Source organism: Podarcis liolepis, assembly GCF_965112155.1.
Source record: "Podarcis liolepis genome assembly, chromosome: 11".
NCBI classification, from domain to species: domain Eukaryota; kingdom Metazoa; phylum Chordata; class Lepidosauria; order Squamata; family Lacertidae; genus Podarcis; species Podarcis liolepis.
This window is the reverse complement of record NC_139565.1, coordinates 45,664,377-45,686,680: the sequence shown is the minus strand read 5'-3', so window position 1 is coordinate 45,686,680 and position 22,304 is coordinate 45,664,377. Positions and strand designations below refer to the sequence as shown.

Below are 22,304 nucleotides of genomic sequence, written 5' to 3'. Positions count from 1 at the left end.
GCTTATCCCATCACTGTTGCTGCACCATGAATGAGCTGTTCAGTGAAAGATCCATGATGTCACAGCCATGGAAAGCAGCATAAGAAGCTGCCTTATACTGACAGACCATTGTTCCTTCTGGTTCAGCTTTGTCTACACTGCCTAGGCTTCAGACAGGTAATTTCTCCTATCCCTACCTGGAGATTCCAGTGATTCAGTCTCAGTAGTTTAGTCATCAGTTACTCTTCACAGGGAACTCTGAGAACTGTAGCTCTGTGAGGGTAATAGCGGCCTCCTAATATCTTTGAGCACCTTTAACATACTGAGGTTCCCATAATTCTTTGGGCAAAGCCATGGCTGTTTAAAATGGTGACCATAGCACTTTAAATGTATGGTGTGAATGTGGCCCTCTACTTAAAAGCAAGCCTCCCCAACTGCTCTAGAGTAGCTTCTCTCTTCCCGTGCCAGCCTAGATTGCTGGAATGTTAATAAAATATTGATTCATTGAGGAATCTGACAACACTTACTAGCAAAAAAATAAACATTTCACCACCATATTGGCTTCACTATTAAGGCCCCATATTAATTCCATCAGAAAATACCCTTAACCACTCCTAAAACAATTAACTTCCTTTTGTTGTCTTAAAAAGGACCTCTAGTTGATGCTTTGATCTCAGGACATACAGTGGTGCCTCGGGTTAAGTACTTAATTCATTCCAGAGCTCTGTTCTTAACCTGAAGCACCACTTTGGCTAATGGGGCCTCCCACTGCTGCTGCACCGCTGGAGCACGATTTCTGTTCTCATCCTGAAGCAAAGTTCTTAACCTGAAGCACTATTTCTGGGTTAGCGGAGTGTGTAACCTGAAGCGTATGTCACCCGAGGTACCACTGTACCTGTGAATACCTCCAAGAGCGGGCATATAAATTAGCAAAATTCCCAACACCCGAACAGCTGCCTCTCTCTTTTGGGGCCAGCCTGGATTTCGGGAATCTTCTCAATGTAGTCAGTCGCTTCTCCAAATGCTACCTACTGAGCATGTTCAAACAGCTAGATCTAGGAAGAGAAGTGGAGGGGACAATTCTGTTGTACTACATGCACGGATTCCTTGTGAATGGGCCCCAATGGGCCTTGTCTCCAAAGAGTGGAAGAGATGCTCTGTATTACAACCTTTGCCCCACCTAATACCTTGATTTTTCTATTTCTTTGGTCACTGCTCTCAAAGAACTTGGACTTTTCAAGTGTTTGCTCCAAAAGCCTTGAAAGCACAATTTTGGAAATTTATTTTTGCTCAGCGTGTTTCCAAAAGACTCTACAAACGTGAAAGGGAAGAGGGAAGTTGTATCTCGTTCAATTCTACCTAGGTGGCAAGAAATCTGTTATGTATTTCATGCTCAATAAAAAAAGAGCAAACCTCACAAGATTTCTGTGTATTATATGAGGACCGCCATCTGTCCTCTATTTAATTAGGGCTGCACTAGTTATACGGTGAAGTATTAAAGGCGATCTGGCTCGACTTAAGAAAATTCTTTGTATTTACATGAGGCACAGCAATGTTACTGGAGAAATGTTAACAACACAGAGAAACTGGGAAGGCCTCAAACAAACAAAGACAACATCAATAATTAAAACCAAAAAGTGGCTGCGTGTTGCAGACAGGAGAAGCCGTTGGGATAAAATGCAGTTTGGGTCCATTCTGAAACTTTGCTGAACCTGAAAAAGGTATGGCATGGGATATTTAAGCAACGAGAAAGTTAACTCTTAAACACCTCCTCCCACCAACCAGTACTCAGTCTCAGCCAAGAGTTTGGGGAGGGGGGAGGAAGGAAACAACCTACTACTTGTGATGGTCTGTAAGCTCCAATTATCACTATTTAAAGGTAAAGGGATCCCTGACCATGAGGTCCAGTCGTGACCGACTCTGGGGTTGCGGCGCTCATCTTGCTTTATTGGCCGAGGGAGCCGGCGTACAGCTTCCAGGTCATGTGGCCAGCATGACTAAGCCGCTTCTGGCGAACCAGAGCAGCGCACAGAAATGCCGCTTACCTTCCCACTGGAGCGGTTCCTATTTATCTACTTGCACGTTGACATGTTTTCAAACTCCTAGGTTGGCAGGAGCAGGGACAGAGCAACGGGAGTTCACCCCGTTGCGGGGATTTGAACCGCCGACCTTCTGATCGGCAATTCCTAGGCTCTGTGGTTTAACTCACAGCGCCACCCACGTCCCTAGCTATTTACTAGTCACTATTTACGCCAGGCCTTTTTTTTTTTTTTGGTCAAAGTTCCTGGTAAATTGCTGTCGCTAATTTGTCCCCACTTTTGCCTTTTGAGAATGCCTTGTTAAAGTTTTATTAGTTGCGAGTTGTAACTTGGTCAGACTTTGGTTTCCTTCAAAGATTCTCTAGAATAAAATCTCAGAATGAGGAGTGATCTTGTCTCCCGTGTAAACAGCATGCTTCCCCCCACCTTTGGGGCAAATGGAATCCTTCCTGAACACAGGATATAAGGGTTCATCTTGATAGCCCATCAGGATGGAGAAGAGGGGATACAATAGCCGATTTCAAAAAGGACCCCAGTTAATGCTGCCATGTGAACTTAGGAGCAAATGGATCTTCTGTTGCTCCAGAACAAGCTCTCTCAACCTAGTGCCATCCAGATGTTTTCAGACTATAACACCCATCAGCTTAGCGTGGCCAATGGTCAGCAGTGTTTCAAAATATCTGAAAGGCACCAGGTTGGGGAAGGCAGCTCCAGAGGGCAGAGCCAGTGTGGTGTAGTGATTAAGAGCGGCAGACTCGTAACCTGGGGAACTGGGTTTGTGTCTCCGCTCCTCCACGTGCAGCTGCTGGGTGACCTTGGGCTAGTCACACTTCTTTGAAGGCTCTCGGCCCCACTCACCTCAAAGAGTGTTTGTTGTGGGGGAGGAAGGGAAAGGAGAATGCTTAGCTGCTTTGAGACTCTTTCGGGTAGTGATAAAGCAGGATATCAAATCCAAACTCTTCTTCTCTTCTCAGAAGCCATAACACCAGATTCAAATGACAGGAAAGTGGATTTTGAAGAAACATTAGAAAGAACCTAAACGTTGTACAACAGTGCAACAGACTGCCTTGGAAGGTGATAAGCTCTCCTTCATTGGAGGTTTGTTTGTTTGTTTGTTTGTTTGTTTGTTTGTTTGTTTGTTTGTTTTTAAAGCAGAGGCTGGATAGTCACCTTGCAGGTTGGCAGGCTGCATGGACAGAGGGTTGGACATGATAATCTTTGAGGGACTTTCCAACTCCATGATTCTATGGAGGCAGGTCCCTAACACTGCAAAGCACTCTCATTCTTCCTTGAATTGTCCCACCCTTTCATACGCATAGCTCTATCTTAGGTTCTGTTTCTTGGACACACTTCCAATGTTCATGTTTCATGTCCAATAACATCTGGGTGGCACTACATGGACCACCCCAATTCAGGAACTATGGAGTTCTCTCTGTGACCCCTCTCACTTCTAGGCTTCCTGTTCCTTGATCAACCATCTCATGGATAAGTCATCTCATGATTGTCAACAATAATCAAGAGAGATCTGAACAAAAAGCGCTGGTGGGCCAGATATAGCTGCCTTGCATACTTTACCTACCATAACATGGTTGGTCTTGTTGCTCTCAAATTGCACCAGACATACATTTCACCACTTAGTCAGCAAAACAAAGAAACAAGCACAAAACTGTCCCCAAACAGAATTGGGTTGGCTTCCATATCTTTTAAGTTGCTAAGGCTTTAGCTGCTTACGTTTCCCAGTCTGTTCAATACTCTAAGCACACTTGTACACTTAATTCTGGGAGACTGGGTGGCTCAGGGGATTTGTAATAGGATATGGTGCACTTCCTTTCTAAGTTGTTGCCTTGCATTTGACCTCAGGTTGTTAATGATGGAAAACTATTACCAGTAATGGCTGTGTAGTGTTTTTACATGGGAGCACATGCCTGGTGGTCTCAGTCTTGTTCCCTGTGGACAGGTAAATGCACATTACATCACATAACAGCCACAACCACTGAAAATAACTAGCAGTTTTAACAGGCACTGAAGGCTAAATGAGAATTTGAAACACCTGCTCATCTGTCCATCTGATGGCCAGCTATGTCCCCAAAACTTGTATAGATCAAGAAGCAAAACAGAAATGCAGATAACTTCACAAATGGTACCTCTGTGATAATGCCACAAATACCTCTGGAATACTGGTTTGCCCTGCATTTGCATGCATAATAAGCTCCTGGAAGCAGTGGTTTATCACAACAGAGTCACAATGTAATGTAATGGTAATTAGATTACAACTGTCCAGAGGACTGCCAGGAACACTTTATGGAAAATAAGTACATTGTATGGGGAGGTGGAAAAGTAGTATAAACACCAACAGTTGGGAAACACTTGCCTGCGAGTGCTCCAATTGGAGAACAGCCTATACCAAAGGAGCCATGGGCTTTGAAGACACTTGAAATTAGGACGCAAAGAAACATACTTAGAGGAAGGCATACTTGGCAAATCCACACCGTGATCAACTCTCGCCCAGAAACCAATGTCCCCACTGTGGAAGGATGTGTGGATCCAAAATTGGCCTCCACAGCCACCTACGGACTCATTGTTAAAACCGTGTTTATGGAAGACAATCTTACTTTGCTATGAGTGATTGCCAGAGAAGAAGATGGAAAATATATTGCTATCCCCATAGATAAATATGGAAACCCATATTTTCCTGCATTCAGGGAAGCCCTTGGAGCACCTCATTAAGTTTTTTGAAAGTGCGCAGATTTTTTCCCCCAAGGTATAGGGATGGAATGAAGTTGCTGATCTAATGTATAAAGGACATACATCAGATCAAGACTGTGTTGTTCACTGGTACGTGCAATACTCCTGAAAATGGGTGCAAATCATCCTGTCAGTTTCTTTCTTTCTTTTTATTTTCAATGCAAAATTACAACAAAAATTACAAACATTGAAACCAAAATAAAGCTATACAAACAAGAAAGAAAAACAAAACACCAAAAAGGAAAAAGAAAAGAAAGAAAACAAAACCACACATACATGCAGGGTTAAAGAAAAAGAAAAATGATGTAAAAAGTATAAAGATAGAGGTAATCTACATTAGACACAACAATTTAAAAAGAGTAAAAAAAATTGAGGTCTTAGAACAAAGGAAGGAAGTCAGTATGTGTATATGTATCTAATGACTAGATTAGAATGTAGATACGGTTTTATTTGTAGTCATCCTTTCAGTTTCGCAGTAATAGTCAAACAGGAAGAACTACATGTGCTCACACCATACCCTAAGAACCAATAGTAAAAACAGCAACCAATGCCGCTCCAATGGCACTGGACATCCCTTTGCCTCCATAGAATTAACACATCACTTATCATCCCTCTACTGGAGAGGGTGCCTGAAATTGGCACTACCATTCATATGTGGTAGACCTGTACAAAGATGACCAACGTCTGGAGGGATATATTTGCCACCCAGTTCTCCATCTCTGGAGACAATACACTGCTCAGCCCAGTCACAGCCCTCCTGTCAATTACTGAAATAGACAATATACCCACCCATATTAAAATGCTCCTCTCTGTGCTATTGGTGGCAGCCAGATCGGAACGAGCATCACATTGAAAGGATGCAGCAGGCCTCCCATATGGCAAGTAGCTAAATAGAGTCTGGCAGGCAGCCCTGATAGAAAAACTAACTCACTATGCCTGGCTTGGAAAAAAAGGACTGGTCCCATGCTATATGCAGGGCCGTAGCTAGGGGGTGGTGAGGTAGGCCTCCACCAGGGGCGCAGGCAATGGAGGGGAGCAAAATTGGCTAAAAATATGTCCATAAATATAAATATTGTTTACTGCATCATAAGAAATGGTTTTAAATAGAGGGTGGATTGAATGGGTGGAAGGGCAGGGGGCAGGATTTGAGGAGAGGCAGAAAGAAGAGGTAATTTGTCTGTGGCTGGGGGACGCAATCTGGATGGTTCTGCCAGGGGTGCAAGATCATCTAGCTGCAGCTCTGGCTATATGGCAGCCATTTGTTGATTTTATCAACTATCAGCAGGACTTAGGTCCCACCCCCACCCCATACAATCTTTTTGAGAGGTCTCATCCTTAACAAAGCCAACTCTGTATGAAGTGACACACTCACTGCAAATGTTATGTAACCATTTTTATGTTAAGAGTTTAATAAAAATATTGTAATGCACCCACAACAAGAGCAACCAATTACAATAAAGATTGTAATGCACTTTGCAGATTCAAAAGTTTTGTCTAAAAGATGGTAAGTACCTCTCTCTCTTTTTTTTTTTTGCAAGACTGAAGGCTGTGGAAAGTGGGGTAAAGTAAAACAAGAAAGGGTGATGAGATTCATTCTGGAACTGACAGGGAAGCCAGCAAAGAGAACTGAGAGATTGTAATGGCAAAGACTCTGTACTTTTATTTTCAAACAAATATGCTGATCTCAAGGCAAAGGATGCCAAAGGAGTCCTAAGAGCCTGGGAGGAAGGGGGAAAAAGCCAAATCAGCAAGAAGAGCTGAAAGAAATGGATGACAAAAATCACAGAAAATTGGCACCGTTCAGAAATAATAAATTGGTTTGTGTGTTAGTGATTGTATTTGCCTTGAGTCTTTAAAAGGAGCTGTCAGATATGAGTCATACTCCGTAGGCATGCCAAAGTCCTCCTCTCAGTGGGGAGACAGCTGAGCAAATGATTTAACAGCCTACCTTCCAGTGCATCAGTTCCTCTCCCCCCTGCTAACATCTGGTTGCATTAATATGTTGTAGCATCCAACCCCATTGCACGACATTTTCACATGTAACAATGGGCTCCTTTACTACCTGTGGGATTCAAAGTTAAGAGATTCAACAAGAGTCCATTTCCAGTGCAATAATAAAGGTATGAGCTAGATAATGGCATCTGACTGAACTCAAAGATAAGATACTCTTGGAAATAGGTTTGCAAAGGAGAAGGAGTAACCTATGAAAAAGGCTGCCCCGTTTCCTCATGAGTAACATCAACTTGTACATAGAACAAAGTAGAATATCAAAAGACATCAAAAATAAAATACATATAGACTCCACATATACAATTTATATATCCATGTATAAGTATACAACCCAAAGTATACAATCCATACAATTTTGCATTTGCTTTTGCTAAATCAACTAGAATTTAAAACGTTCAAAGTTAAATAGGGGAGGTGCATGTCCAACAGAATCTATATCCTTAGAACAAGATTCTCTCTCACAATGGTCTAAAATGGATTCCAACTAGCTTTCCCTATAACTGGAGATCCTTTACCACAAAAGAGAGCACCTTTTCGGCTAAGATCAGCCTTTATGTGCATGCATGGGTACATAAGGTGATTTATAGGGTGCTTGTGTGTTTGCCACCCTGGGCTCCTTCAGGAAGATATAAATTCTAGAAACAGTAAAAAAGAAGAAGTTGCCATAGCAGTATGGGACAAAGCCACCTAGAAGAACACCCCTTTCTGCTTGTCCTGAACCCCTGGTCTACTTGGCAGCAAGTCAGTATGCCAAGTTCAAAGTCCAGGGATTAATCCACACAAGCAAAGTCCAAAGGTCAAGAGACACAGTACAGGATCAACCCAAGGAGCCAAGTCTGAAGCCCAGCAGTCAGGATACGGTCCAGAGTCAAACACAAAGCACACTCCCATAGAGGTCCAGGAGCATCCAAGCCAAGGTCTATCAACGTGGGCAGTTGAGTAGACACAGCATCTCAGCACTGTTTCTCTTTTCTACTTTGCATGCTGATTGCAGCATCTGGACTTGATGAGGCATGTGTCCCTCACCTGTTGTGAGCCTACTCCAGCTGAGGAATCACATACCTCCTCCCTCACATGGCCAACTAGGGAGCTGGGCTGTGGGTACTTACCTGCCTCAGCCCCCCCCCCCCAATGCTCCCTCAGAGCTTGCTGTGTTTGTGGAAACAGCGACCCCTCTGGCTCTGGTGATAGGTCCTGTTGCTCTGGTTCTTGTGCACCAACCCCCTATCCCCTTGCCATCCTCCATCAACCTGTGGGTACTTCCCTTCCCATCCCCTGCTTGCCCCAGTGTGTCCCAGTCCTGGCTCTACCCTTCGCTATCCTCTTCCTCCTCTTCCTTCTCCTTGTCATCCTGCCAGTTCACAACATCACTCTAGTAATGTACAAAATGGGCTTCTATCAGTTGCCTTTCCCACACCCTAAAGACCCATGGAAGGATGTTCTTTCTTTGCTTTGGTGCAGCACTGATGCAAATCCTGGCAAAGCTGAGCTGACTTCGATCCTGCTTCAGACCAGTGGGACTGGTGGGGACACTTTAGCAGAGAGAGAAATAAGTTGTTTCACGCTCCAGGAAGAGAGTCTGCTGGTGTGGATATTGTTCCTCCCACCCCCTGGCTTGTAGGATTTCCTCCCTCTTTTTTTACCTCCAGGCTCTGGTTATTACAATGTGGGGTTAATTGAGCATGTTGTTTCCTGACTGGTAGGTTGTGGTGGAAGAGAGGAGGAGTTTCTGCCACAGGGAGAGAACCTGTTGGTGGAACAGGAGGGCACTTTGTACCTGCTGGCATGTTGAGTGGTTTCTGTGTTTCTTAACAGAGGGTTAAGTGGCATTTCAAAGATATATTCAGTGTGATTGATGGGTAGTTTGGGACTTTGCTATTGTTTTGAATGATTGGTTGTGCTTTTATTGCATACAGTGTTACCTCGGGTTACAGACGCTTCAGGTTACAGACTCCGCTAACCCAGAAATAGTACCTCGGGTTAAGAACTTTGCTTCAGGATGAGAACAGAAATCGTGTGGCGGCTGCACAAGGCCCCATTGGCTAAAATGGTACCTCAGGTTAAGAACAGTTTCAGGTTAAGAACGGACCTCCAGAACGAATTAAATCCTTAACCCAAGGTACCACTGTATTTCTCTTGCATTAATATGCTGTTGATCAATGGCGGGGGGGGGGGCCCTTTGGTATATAAATCAACCCTTGAAGTTGATGGTTCTTGCACATTTGGGATTGTATTACTAGTGTTACCTGGAGGGGCACTCTTGTGTTATAATACTAATACTAATAATACTAATACTACTAATAATTTATTTATACCCCGCCCATCTGGCTGGGTTTCTCCAGCCACTCTGGGCGGCTTCCAATAAAACACTAAAATACAATAACCTATTAAACATTAAAAGCTTCCCTAAACAGGGCTGCCTTCAGATGTCTTCTAAAAGTTTGGTGGTTATTTTTCTCATTGACATCTGGTGGGAGGGCATTCCACAGGGCGGGTGCCACTACCAAGAAGGCCCTCTGCCTGCTTCCCTGTAAATTGGCTTCTTGTAGCGAGGGAACCGCCAGAAGGCCCTTGGTGCTGGACCTCAGTGTCCGGGCAGAATGATGGGGGGTGGAGACGCTCCTTCAGGTATACTGGACCGAGGCCATTTAGTACAGTGAAAGTGGACACCCCAACCACGCCAGGAACATTAGTGGTATAAAAAGTTACAGGAATTCAACGGGTAGTTGTGGGACATGTGGTAGATGGGAATGAAGCCAAAAGTCCACCCCAGAACTTTTGCAGGCACTAACAATATACCTTGATACCTCCATGATACAAAAATCATACTGATTACATAATAAAAAGGACCCTTGGAGAATCCCGGCTGCAGTTCATCTTCCATGAAAAGTGATGTTTTTCATCCCACCACCCACTGTGGTGAAATTACATCATTACATTATTACCACCCCATTAATTTCAATGGAAAGAAAACACAATGCAAAAGGGGGAGAAACGTAATCAATTACCACCTATCATTTATGGACTGAAAGCAGCGACAGCAAATACCGATTGTATTCCTTGGTAATTTCTACTCCTGTTTCAGTTTTTATCAAAATTCTCTGTACCCATCAGTGGCCATGGACTATGGCACTTCTTCCATGAAATTCAGCTAATTATTATTAATATATATTTTTTAAGTGTAATGGAGTCAGTCAAGGTGACTGTTCCAACCTGTATTAAATGAGTATATTTTTTATTTGATTTCCCCCTTACCCAGTGTTTGTATGATGGCTCTCAAACCCCACCCTCCATTACACAATGCCCCTTTCTTCCTTTGCATTTATGGGTTACAGTTCATGTTGTTTCAAAGTAGTAAAACAAAAACACACACATACAAAAGCATTCTCTATTCCCAGAATTTTATTATTTTTTATTATTTAAATATACTATACATGTTCAATCTTTTTTTTTAATAAAAAAACACCATACAATAGCCTTCTTTTTATCTTGTCTCATATTTATGACGGAGACAGAAAAATACTTAGGGCACGTCTACCTGGGAACTTTCCTGGCACCAGCCTCTTTGAAATGAATGAGAATCCCACCAGTGCTCAGATTCATTTCAATTAGATTTGTGCACAAGAAATTCCTTGCGGATCATGCCGGTGTTCTGGTGGAACGGTATTACTCTGGGAAACCCAACTGCAGCACAGTCCTGCAACAGAGGGCACCAAAGCACGTCAGCTGAACAAAGGCTTTTGGCAGCTTTGGGGGCGGGGGGGGGGGGGAGGAGAAAAAAAATCCCCAGGAACCAGCAAAGTGGTTAAAAGCTTCCACTTAAAGAGGTTTTCCCAAAATTTTGCTTCAAGCAAAATGCGAAGTGAATTTGGTGGTTCTTCCTCAAGTGAAACGCTACCTGGAGGATTTCAAAGGAAACCCCAGAGGAATTTCAATAAGAATAGCAGAATTTATTAGGGAGTGAGTTTTACTTTCAGCACACCCCAGGATTGTCTCCCGAGTTCACTGAAAGCAAACTGAAAATCAAATATGGATGTTTGCTCCTCAGGTGAAACATCAGCGGGATTTTGAGGTGGGAGGGGTAGAACAAACAAATTTCTATAAGGCTATAAAAAAAATAATCAGCTACTCCCACCCCAAAGAAAACACTTATCCATACTCTTGTCTTTCTGCATGATGGGATGGGGTCTGTTGCTTCCAAGCTTCTGCAAGCAGCAGTATATCTTTTTTTCTTTTTGCAAGAAGCTTTTTTTTTAAAAAAAAGATTCCGAAATGCTATAATTATGAATGTTTACACACACCCCTCCCCCCCAGACCCCAAAGCAACATTAATGGTTCTGTGACATGAGAACCTTGTTTGTACCCTAGATGCTGTTCAGAAGAGTGGTCATTCAATCCTTTATTTGCCAAACAAACATTTAATTTTTGTTGTGGGTGGTCCACGGTGCCTTGTCAGATGCAATTATCACTTTGAAAACAAAACAAAACAAAAGCAAATGTAACGCAAGGGAAGTGCTCTCCTGATATGACAACAAGCATTTCGTTATTCAGGCTGAGGTTACCAGATTTACCTCCAGCATCTCAAAACACCCACTGCCTGTAGCTTTACATATTATTTTTATTTTCCACCCACAAACGAAATTAAGGGTATGCATTAGCCCCAGGGTAGTCAGTGTGGTGCCCTCTATAAGTTGGTGGACCTCAGCTTCCATCAGCAAGGCCCAGTGGCGATGTGAGCTGTAGTCCAGCAAGATATGGAGCACACCATGTTAGCCACATGTCCTAAGGCTGCCTCGTCGGCTCAGGCTACATCAGACTGGGATTGCCATGCTGCCACTGGAGGGGGGGGGGCGCCTTGTGTAGAAGAACTTCCTAGTGTATCCCATGTATAAGGGAAGTGCTTTTATAAAGGGAGACTTCAGGAAATACAGCTTGAACATTTCATACTTCAAGGAGAAAGCTGTAGGCACATTCCATCCTAGCACACATCTACGGTCCAAATAGGAAAGAACTGGCTTTGGGCTCAGTTGAATGTTCTGGCCCTTTTGGCCAAATGACTCTGAGTAACTCGCAACCAGGTGCGAGGGAAAGCCGGATGAGGATAGTTTGATGCACTCTCCTTCCATGGCCCATATCACTTGGCTCAGGTGTTGCATTGCACATCTGCCAAAAATGGGGCGAACAGCAGCCAGGCTGTGTTTCCCCTATACCAATCCCTTCCACACTATAATGGATTGTGCATATAGATTTTCCCCTCATGCTGGTTTAACAGGGACTTGGGTAAGTAGCTAATAGATAATAACAGATTGCAAAATCATCAGCCTTTGTAGAGGTTATACATTAGTTTGTTTTTTTAAAAAAGGGACACAATTAACAAATCTCTGTATCAAAATTCTATTTCCAAACAAAATGAGAAACCAAACTGACTTCTTTCGTGACGAGAAATATCAAAGTCACAGCATCGACATAGTCCCTTAAAGTATTTTGAACAAAATCAAAGTATTAACAAAACTACTTCTGTTTCCCGCTACAGACACTGCAAAGAAGACATACGCATTTATTCATTTATTTAGTGGAATACAACGTGAAGAGAGTGGTACATGTTGGCTTGATGTACAGTATTCTACTTAACTTGCTCTAACAAAATGAATCTCTTTATGGTTATATTGATGAACTATCCACAGCTTTCTAACGTTAAAGGAAAAAAAAAAGTAAAACAAAAAAATCATATAGGTGTTTTTTTCAGATTGAACGAAGTTGATAATTATGTTTAACTGAAGATCGCATTTACTCAGTGTAAGCTGTGAAAATAGGAGCACTTCATTTTAAAAATGTGCCCAATATTGCATTTCAGAGCCATTGTATATATTGCGATAAATGAAGAACATTTAAGATGTTGCTTTTAGACTGGCTCTCAGAAGTTATATACACATATGAATAATAGTGGCTGCAATCCTCAAGTCACTTACGTCAGAGTAGATCTGTTCACTTTAGTGTGGTTATTCTAGTCAGTGTTAAAGTGGGCAAGAATGGCAGTATCCACCTTGCCAGTGAGGGGTTATAAAACGTCTACCGCAAGAGGGCAAACAGCTTTATTCAGAATCATAGAGTTGGAAGGGAACTTGTAGGCCACACAGCCCATTCCCTGCTAAATGCAGGAAATCCTGGGCTCTAGAGTTAGAATCATAGAGTTGGAGGGGACCTTGTACGCCATATTGCCCAATCCAGAGCTAAAGCATCCCCAACAGCTTGAAGACCTCCAGTCTCACGTCTAGTCTACACAAACAGCAGATCACATGGTCAAACTGTTTCCAGGCTAAACTGCCTCAGACTACTCTTTGAATATTCTCCCATGGAAAAGTCCCTACACATTTAAACAAAAAACAAAAAACCACTAGGAATAATGGTAGAAAGGAATCTGGTATCTTCCTGGTACCTTCATTTCTCTACACTGAGTATATACAGTAGATGTTGATGCCCTCCCTAACGGACTGAAATGGCAAAGTCCAGGAATAGTTTTATTTATGGTCTGCTCTTTGTATAAGCTATCAGTGATTCAGAGGCACTTCACAGGGAGGGGGTTCCAGATATCCCTATTTGTCCGAGTTGGTTTGAGAAAGGACTATGCAGTTCTTCCACGTTAGGTCCCAGTCAGACAGAGACACAAGGGCCTGTCACCGGCTCTCGACACATTGCCATGTGCATGGTGAGCAAAGCAAAGCTGGCTTGGGGTGCCTTATATGTCAACTGGTTCTTTTCAGTGAAACAAAGAAAGGGATAAAATTAAAATGGCATAAAGCTGAAAGAATGCTCTCACCCGCTCCTATCTCAGAGGTACAGCTAAATCTCCAAACTATCACAGTGTTGACATGAGAGAGGCACGAGACAACTGCTTGGTCTTGCTGATGTTTCCAGGAGTTTCTAGGGCACCCTGCTACCCATTTTGCACAAAAAGGTGACCACCCCACTTACATGTTCCGCCATTTTGCACTCAGCCATTGTTCCTCAGGTTTTCAAAAGCAAGGGAATGAGAACACAAGAGTTGATGCACAATGCTCTCATCAGATAGCAAATGAACATCCAACCCAACCCCATATCTTCAGTTAAGGACATATTCCCTGTTGTTTCCAAATGATTGTAATAGGGGCTACCACTAACTTTTGCTATTTCACACCAGTGGTATGTATGTTGTATCCAAAGCCAGTATGATGATGAAGAGCTGTAGGCCAGCTTCCAAATGTTACAAAGGAGCAGCATGGGCCCACTCCTTGTTGGAATGTTAGTATCTTTCCCACAGATAGAGATATGAAGGACCTGCATCTCTCCAGAGGACCACAGGCATGTTTTCATTACACTAGCAGAGCCATTCACTCCTACATCTTCTCCCTCAGGTCCTATGTAACATCTGAAGCTACCCTATGTTAAAAAGGGAAGATTATTCAGATTGAGGCTGCAATTTTTCAACACCACATACATCCCGGCTCTTCTGAAATTGTTTGACTGCAGTCAAAAGATTTGGCTCTTTTCTGTCTTACTTTTTTCAGGGGAAGAAGGAGAAGGCAAATTTGTCAGATGTTAGCAACTCCATAGACTTAATTCAGCTTTAGTCTGAAAACATACAATCCCACCAATATAAGATGCAGTTGGATGCATTTACGGTCTGTTCCACAAAACCTGCCGAAGAGCTCTGATTAAATTTCAGCATCTTTGGGACCAGGCATTTAACTGAAATAAGTTGGAGAGAAATGTACATCTGGGTACCAGTTCAACTCAGCCCATTTCAAAACAGCAGCAAGACTCTTCAGATGATGCAGGATGAGAACTTTTGTTCCTGTGGCATGGAAAGACTATCAGTGATACTGACAAAAACCACACACACACACACACACACACACACACACACACACACACAAATAAACAAACACACAGGTCACGTTGCAGTTCCCATGCATATCTGATCCTATTGATTTTAAGTGCAAAATTAAAAAAAGAAAAAAAAGAAACCCAGTTTCAAGAGGAAAAAAACAAACAAACAAACAAACAAACAAACAAACAAACAAACAAGATCAAACAAAAACCACAGCCCTAGCCTTATCTATTCTCTGCTCTTGGACACTTGTGTGAGCTTTTTGACATCTGACTTGGTCAATCTTGTATGAAACACAGAGAAGGAATAAGAACAACAACGCAACAGGAAGCAACTGAGAAAATCCTTCAAACGAACAAACAAAAAAGAGCGAAGAAAGATATTTAACATCCTATTAAATAAATAACTTAGGGAGAAGTACAAAAGCATGGCATAAGCATACAAGGCGGGGGAACCATACTATTTATTTTGTTAGAACAGTTTTACTCTAATGTGCTTATATTTCTTAATCCTATTCATTTCTTTCACAAGACCATTCCAGAATCTTCTTTATCGCTGCATATGAGGATCCACGAATTTCCAGTAAATGCTTGCGTGCCTAACTGTTCATGGGATCATTAGGCTTGAATGAGCAATGAAGGTCTTTGATATGAGTTAGTATTCCATAAATAACTTTCCCCCAACATCATTCCATACATTGTCTCATGTCCTTTAAGTTCTATCGCGGAGATAAAAAATAATATTAATAATAATAATAATTTTGTTCACACTGGAAAGAGCTCCCATCCCATTTGATTCAGCTTGTGTCTTGATTATAAGATATGACACAGAACTAATTAGCAGTACTTCACGTGCCAGCAGAGAGCACAAAACCTTCAAAGGCTTCCCCCCTCTTTTCAATCAAGCAGACGTCTGCACTGTTTCTGCCTTTCCTCTTCAAGAGGATTACCAAGTATTCCTGACAAATGATCTTTGGTTCAACTGCTATCAATAGAACAGGCCCTTCATCTGTTGCTCGACGACCATGGGGAGAAAATGAGCGGTTGTATTTTTCCTCCTGGTTCTCTGTCCTTTCCTCGTGGCTCCCTTTCCATTCAAGGCCACAAACATTTGCCTCCCGTTGTTTCTCCAAAACAGCGACGCGTACGTATTGTATCCGTTTTCTTCTATTCTCTCCTTTAGTTTACAGTCATTGTTAAACTCCCTCTGTTTCACACAAAAAAAAGAAACACATGCACAGAGAGAAGGTTAGAATGCAAAGTGATGCAAGAAAGAAAGAATTGGTAAACTTTGGGCACATCTGCACTGTACATTCAAAGCCCTATTATACCACTTTAACAGTCATAGAGAAACATGTAAACTGTAGATTGTGACGGGCAGTGTGGCGATCACACAGGGTCCCTGGACGTTTGACCGTCTATTGATCCCTGTGCCACCACTGTGATTGCTTTCCCACTGCCACCAACCTGTTTCTCTCGGGTACACACAGAGTCCAGACAGTTGTTAACATTAAATCAAATAAGCAAGTTTATTTTATAAGCCTTAATAAGTTTATGGTTTCAGATAATTTTTCTTGTCAGTTTCTTAATCTTAGTTTCTATACCGGCTTATAACTATCCTAATAACTGCTAACTGATTATCCCAACTGTCTATCTGACTCTTCCTATCAGTTTCTCTCACTCTCTCACAACACAACTCGACCAACCCACAGACGTATCCTCCCTCTTCCTTCTCCAACTCCCAACTGACTTCCCAACAACTCCAACTCTAACTCCTCCCCTTGGGTTCCCACTGGCCAATCACTTCACACTCATTTAACCCTTTCCTTATGTCCCACCTAGGAGGGCAAACGCCACAGGCAGGCTTCCTCAACCTCGACCCTCCATTTGTTTTTGGCCTACAACTCCCATGCTCCTTAGCTAGTGGTCAGGGAAGATGGGAATTGTAGTCATAAAACATCTGGAGGGCCGAGGTTGAGGAAGCCTAGTGTAGGGTGAGGATGTCAAAGAGCTGCAGTTCCCAGCACTCTTGACAAACTGCAATTCCCAGGATTCTCCATAACTGTTAATGTCATATAACAGTGTTTTAAATGCATGATGTGGATATGAACTTGCATGTACTTTTGGGGGGGCTGATTTTTTTCACAGGGTTGTGCCCCACACTGCAGCATTCATGCCTAGAAGGCAAAAACTTCAGAGTGCAGCTTGGCTCATGTGGGAAGCAATTGCACCACTCACCCAGCCACCTACCCAGTTGATTTCTCCCCCATGTCAAGTATTAGAGGAGTGTGGCATGGGATCTGATCACGCTGAAGCAGTATGCACCCATCAAAGACAGCGTGATGAGCATAAACTCAGGATAGTAGAGAAGATTCAGGCCACGTCTGCGTTGGGCACATTCTGGCATCTCTCAGTACAGTACAGCCAATTTACACAAGCCACACCACACTTGGTGTCTAGCTTGTCTCACACATTCTTAGCTGCTCTGCTGTTCTTAAAGGAGAGGAGCTGTAGCTCTGGGGTGTAGCACTGGCTTAGCTTGCAGGTCCCAGGTCCAATTCCCCAGCATTACCAGGTAGGGCTGAGGGAGCCTCCTCTCTGAAATCCTCAAAAGCCACTGTCAATCACAGCAGACAATACTGAGCAAATGATCTGAATATGGACCAGTGATCTGACTCTGTATAAGGCAGACAGTATGAGGTAGTTTCCTGTGTGGTGGGTTTTTCTTTCTTCTTTTTAAAAAAGAAAGAAGCATAGGAAAGTAAATTTAATCTAATTCATTTAAAATGCCTTCCTCCTGCTTTCCAAGGAAGCTAACATAACAGCAACAACAACAACAAGAACAACAACAACAACAACAACAACAACAACGATATACCCCACCCATCTGGCTGGGTTTCCCCAGCCACTCTGGGTGGCTTCCAACAAAATATTAAAATACAGTAGTTCTTCAGATATTAAAAGCTTCCCTAAACAGGGCTGCCTTCAGATGTCTCCTAAAAGTCTGGTAGTTGTTTATTTCCTTGACATCTGATGGGAGGGCATTCCACAGGGTGGGCGCCACTACTGAGAAGGCCCTCTGCCTGATTCCCTGTAACTTTGCTTCTCACAGTGAGGGAACTGCCAGAAGGCCCTTGGCGCTGGACCTCAGTGTCCGGGCTGAACGATGGGAGTGGAGACGCTCCTTCAGGTATACTGGACTGAGGCCGTTTAGGGCTTTTAGGGCCTAAACAGTGGTACATACAGTGGTACCTCGATTTACGAACTTAATCCGTTCCTGAAGTCCGTTCTTAAACCAAATCTGTTCTTAAACCGAGCTGTGCTTTCCCTCCCGCTGCCGGTGCCCTTCCACCATTTGGATTCTGTTCGTAGACTGAGGTAAAGTTCGCAAACCGGAACACTACTTCTGGTTTTGCAGAGTTCATAAACTGAATAGTTAGTAAACAGGACTGTTCGTAAACTGAGGTACCACTGTATGTGACTCAAGCAAGAGGATAGGGACTGGCAAATTAGAGAATTTTGGTTTCTCTTTGTTTTTCATTTTCCTACTCTTAAATACTCCACATTTCCACATCAGTTTGTGATTTATTTTTTAAAAAAGTTCTCGGAACAGTTTATCAGTGTTATAGTGTGAATTTCTCCTAATATGCACACATTTGTTTGCATTTTTTTGCCTAATACACATTATTGAAAATTATTTTCCCCTTATAGAATGCATTTTTGCATGCTATTTGCACTAATAATTGCACTTTTATGCAAGCTTTACCCTAGTGAGTGTATATTTTCATAGACACTACTTGCCAAGAGACCTGCATTGCAAAATTCAGAGATGTGCAAATTTCAAAGTATGGCTGTATATGTGTGAAGTGAATAGTCTCTCTCCCTGCATGAGGATAGCTCCATGGAGGTTCTGTTGAGCATCAAGTCTATGAACTGATTTCGCCTTTGCTCTACACATGTTCTGCACATGCCTCATATCTTATTGAAAAAACTAGGCTGGAAATCTTTGAGAGCTTTCCTTAGGAAAAATTTATTGAGGCTATTTTTCATATCCATCTGCTTATAAAAGCCAAACTTCTATGCCAGTCTGAATCCAGGCATAGGAGGTCTTGTTGGGAATAAAAGTTCTAACTAGAACATTCTGGAAAGGTTATAAAATAACCTGTTAATCATGGGTTTGGTGCTAAGGTACAAAACGTTCTGCATATCAGAGCCAATAGGGAACTTTCACTCTCGACCCTCTGGTATTTTGATCTCAATTCCAAATCTGGATCATAAGCATGTGGGTTCCATTGTTCTGACTATACGACGGCCTCTGGAAAAATATGCAATTTTTAAATACCTATTTTGCAGGCAGGCATTCCTTCTTTGACTTATGGGAGGAGGAAAGATCAATCTCCAACACCTTAATTTTTAAAAAATTAACATTAAATATTTTGTGAATTTTAGATCTTTGGAGTTGAGACTGCAATCCTAATCACATTTACCTGGGAGTAAGCCTCCATGAACTGAGTAAGATTTACTTCTGAGGAGACATTGTCAGGATTGCGCTGTGACATAGGAAGTCAACAGGTGGGCATAACTATGTTATGGATCAATGTCTAGCTTGGAGAACTGCAGCTTGATTAAATCAATCAATTAAATCATTTTTAAGAAGCCGAAAAGGCACACCTGATTTGTTGGGCAACAATATAAATTATTTTTAAAACAGAAGTATTTTTAGAAATTGCAAGCGGCAGGCATTGTCCCTTTTTTTGCGAACGGGGTGAGCTGATCTCAAATTCCACTGCTGCAGTCCTGCTTTCACATTACGTGATGTCACAACACAGTTGTGAGAGATATATCATGGCATGTTTTTTGGCAAAAATGGTGAAAAGAAAACTGAACACACACCTGAGAATTACTTAAAAGCTTTTGATTATTTAAAAAAATAATAATGCAGCTGGGCTTCAGTTTTATTCGAGATTTCATAACATGGCTTTCAAACTGTGTAGCTACTGAATGGCAGGTGTTTATTTTCATAGGCAGCAATGAAGTTTAAATAGCATGATATTTCAGGGGCTATTTAATCCAGGAAGAAAATATAAGCATTTCTTGAAATAATTAACACCCAGCTTCTTAGGCGAAACGAGCTGATGAGAGAATTCTCTAGCTGCTTGCTTAAGTCATGAGTGGAGCATTGCCCACTCAAGAGTGAAGAGGTAGTTTTACCTTGAAAGGATGGACAATAGCTCAGTGGTAGAACACATGATTGGCAGGTAGAAGTTTCCAGGTTCTATCCCTGGCATCACCAGTTAAAGGGATCAAATAATAATAATAATAATAATAATAATAATAATAATAATAATAATTTATACCCCACTCATATGGCTGGGTTGCCCCAGCCACCATGGCTGGCTTCCGACATACATAAAAACATAATAAAACGTCCTGATACAGGGCTGCCTTTGGGTGTCTTCTAAAAGCTATATTTATTGACATCTGATGGGGGGGGCATTCCACAGGGAAGGCGCCACTGCCGAGAAGGAAAATAGTTCGACCTAGTAGGAGGTGGCTTCATAGTTAGGGAAAGAGCCATAGCTCAGTGGAAGGGCCTATGTTTTGGATGCCAAAGGGCCCCGTTCCAATTCCTGCCATCAACAAAGACTTCTGCAGTTTCAAGAGTTCCCTGGATTGACGCTTAAGCCACTCTCAGAATTGTAGCTCTGGGAGGGGAGCAGGATTGTCCTAACAACTCTCAGCACCCTTAACAAACTACAGCTTCCAGAAATCTTTTGGGTAAGCCATGACAATTTAAAGAGGTTTCAAAGAGCTTTAGAATGTATGGCGTGAAGTGATAAAGCAAGCTTCCTATAGTTTAGGAATCAGGCAGAGTGAATATGGAATATTGGAAGCTGCCTTAAGCCATTGGTCCATGTAGCTCAGTAATGTCTAAACTGACTGGCAGTGGCTCTCTAGGTTGTCAGGCAGGGGGAATCTCCTGGTCTTACATTGAGATTGAATCTGGGATCTTCTTCATGCAAAGCAGTTGGCTCTACCATTGAGCTACAGTCCTGTATCATTTAGCATCTGGTACAACCTAGCAATGTTCGTTATATTAAAGAGGCAATATGGTTAGAACAGTTGGGCATGAGAGAATTGGAAGAAACCAGCTAGGGATTCCAACAAATTATGGGGCTTGGCCATACAGCCACAAATATCTATTTATGACATCTTCTTGGGCTGAGTTGTAGATCATCAGTAAATGATACAGCTAATGATCCTAGAAAAGGGGAGGAACTCTCAAACCACTATGTTTGAAACTGTTTTAATGGTGGCTAAAAATAGAGCAAAAGGGTTGCTTTCTGAACTATACAGAGCATTAATAGACTGGGAAAATTTAATAGGGCTGCAAAAGATTGGGAAGAAGATTGAGGTGAGATGATAAGAGGATCAAGACTGGATATTTATATTTTTTAAAAACCAATATTCTTCAAACCTTGGGTCCCCAGATGTTTTGGGACTACAACTCCCAACTTCCCTGGCCATTGGTACATTGGCTTAGGATGATGGGAGTTGTAGTCCAACAATATCTGGAGACCAAAGGTTGAAGAACAGTGGTCTAAAACTTCAGTAAACATGGCCTCAAATCAAATGCCATAATCTATGCCAAAACTTGTTCAGAGATGATATATTACTCCATTACTCCGGTATATATCTATATCTATATCTATATCTATATCTATATCTATATCTATATCTATATCTATATCTATATCTATATCTATATCTATATCTATATCTATATCTATATCTATTCTATATAGATATATAGATATATATATACAAAAACCCAACTGCTTCTGAAAACAAGTTAGCAGACTCTCTTTCTGCCCAATTCCAAAAACAGTCCTGTTCAGTACAATGGGACCAGCGTAGGAACAGTATACAACAGATTAAATAAATAAAGGCAAAGAAACATACTTACCGAACCATAGACTTTTCCATTCTTGTTCATGGCTAGATAATAGTTGCTGCTAATGGATTTAACTGCTACAACTCCAATTTCCACTGATGTTATCTCCAATATGCCTACAATCCAAGGAGAAAAGGAAAATGAGAATGGTTTCAGGTCTAAGATTTGGAATCTCATCATTAAAGCAGGGGGAGAGCGGTGGTGGTGGGGAGGGCGGATGTTTTGGATAACTATGATAAAGAGCTAGAATTAAAATGGATCTTTTCAAACCTCACTCAAATCCTGTTAATATCCAGAGCGACTGACAAACCCGCTTCAGAAACTTTCACGGCAAGAATATACACAAATGTTGTTTCAATTACAGTGTTTCCTTTCCTATTCCTCTATTTGAAACTCCATAAATATTGAAATAGCTCAACCCTTCTTAGTGTAGATTTTCACCGAAATTTATCAAAAGAGACATAGGAACCACAGCATTAAATTAAATCTATAGCATATGGCAATAGACCGGCAGAGTCATCCCAAAACACAGAAACAGTGGTAAGCACTTTATTCCTTTTAGGACATTAAGATAAAACTAAATCTCCCAGCCATATAAAGCTGATACATCCACTCTTGGCAAGCGTGTCTGACATTCTGGAGTATAGTTAGGCTAACTCTGATGCCACACATTGTCTCACTCAGTCAGATAACAGAAAAACCACTCCAGT

General features: G+C 42.0%; 2 protein-coding genes across 2 annotated transcripts in view; both read right to left on the bottom strand.

Annotated features, from left to right (window-relative positions):
• Nucleotides 1-22,304, bottom strand: part of LOC310688916 (uncharacterized protein C5orf34 homolog) — a 429,478-nt gene that overhangs the window by 287,545 nt on the left and 119,629 nt on the right. The gene's annotated exons all lie outside the window — the stretch shown is intronic.
• FGF10 (fibroblast growth factor 10) overlaps nucleotides 10,158-22,304 on the bottom strand; it is an 85,443-nt gene continuing 73,296 nt past the window's right edge. The window contains exons 3-4 of the mRNA XM_083466295.1: nucleotides 21,607-21,710; nucleotides 10,158-15,846 (exon numbers count right to left, since the gene is read on the bottom strand). Coding sequence (XP_083322421.1) covers nucleotides 15,628-15,846; nucleotides 21,607-21,710 — 323 coding nt within the window. The 3' untranslated portion in view covers nucleotides 10,158-15,627. The remainder of the gene's footprint in view (nucleotides 15,847-21,606; nucleotides 21,711-22,304) is intronic.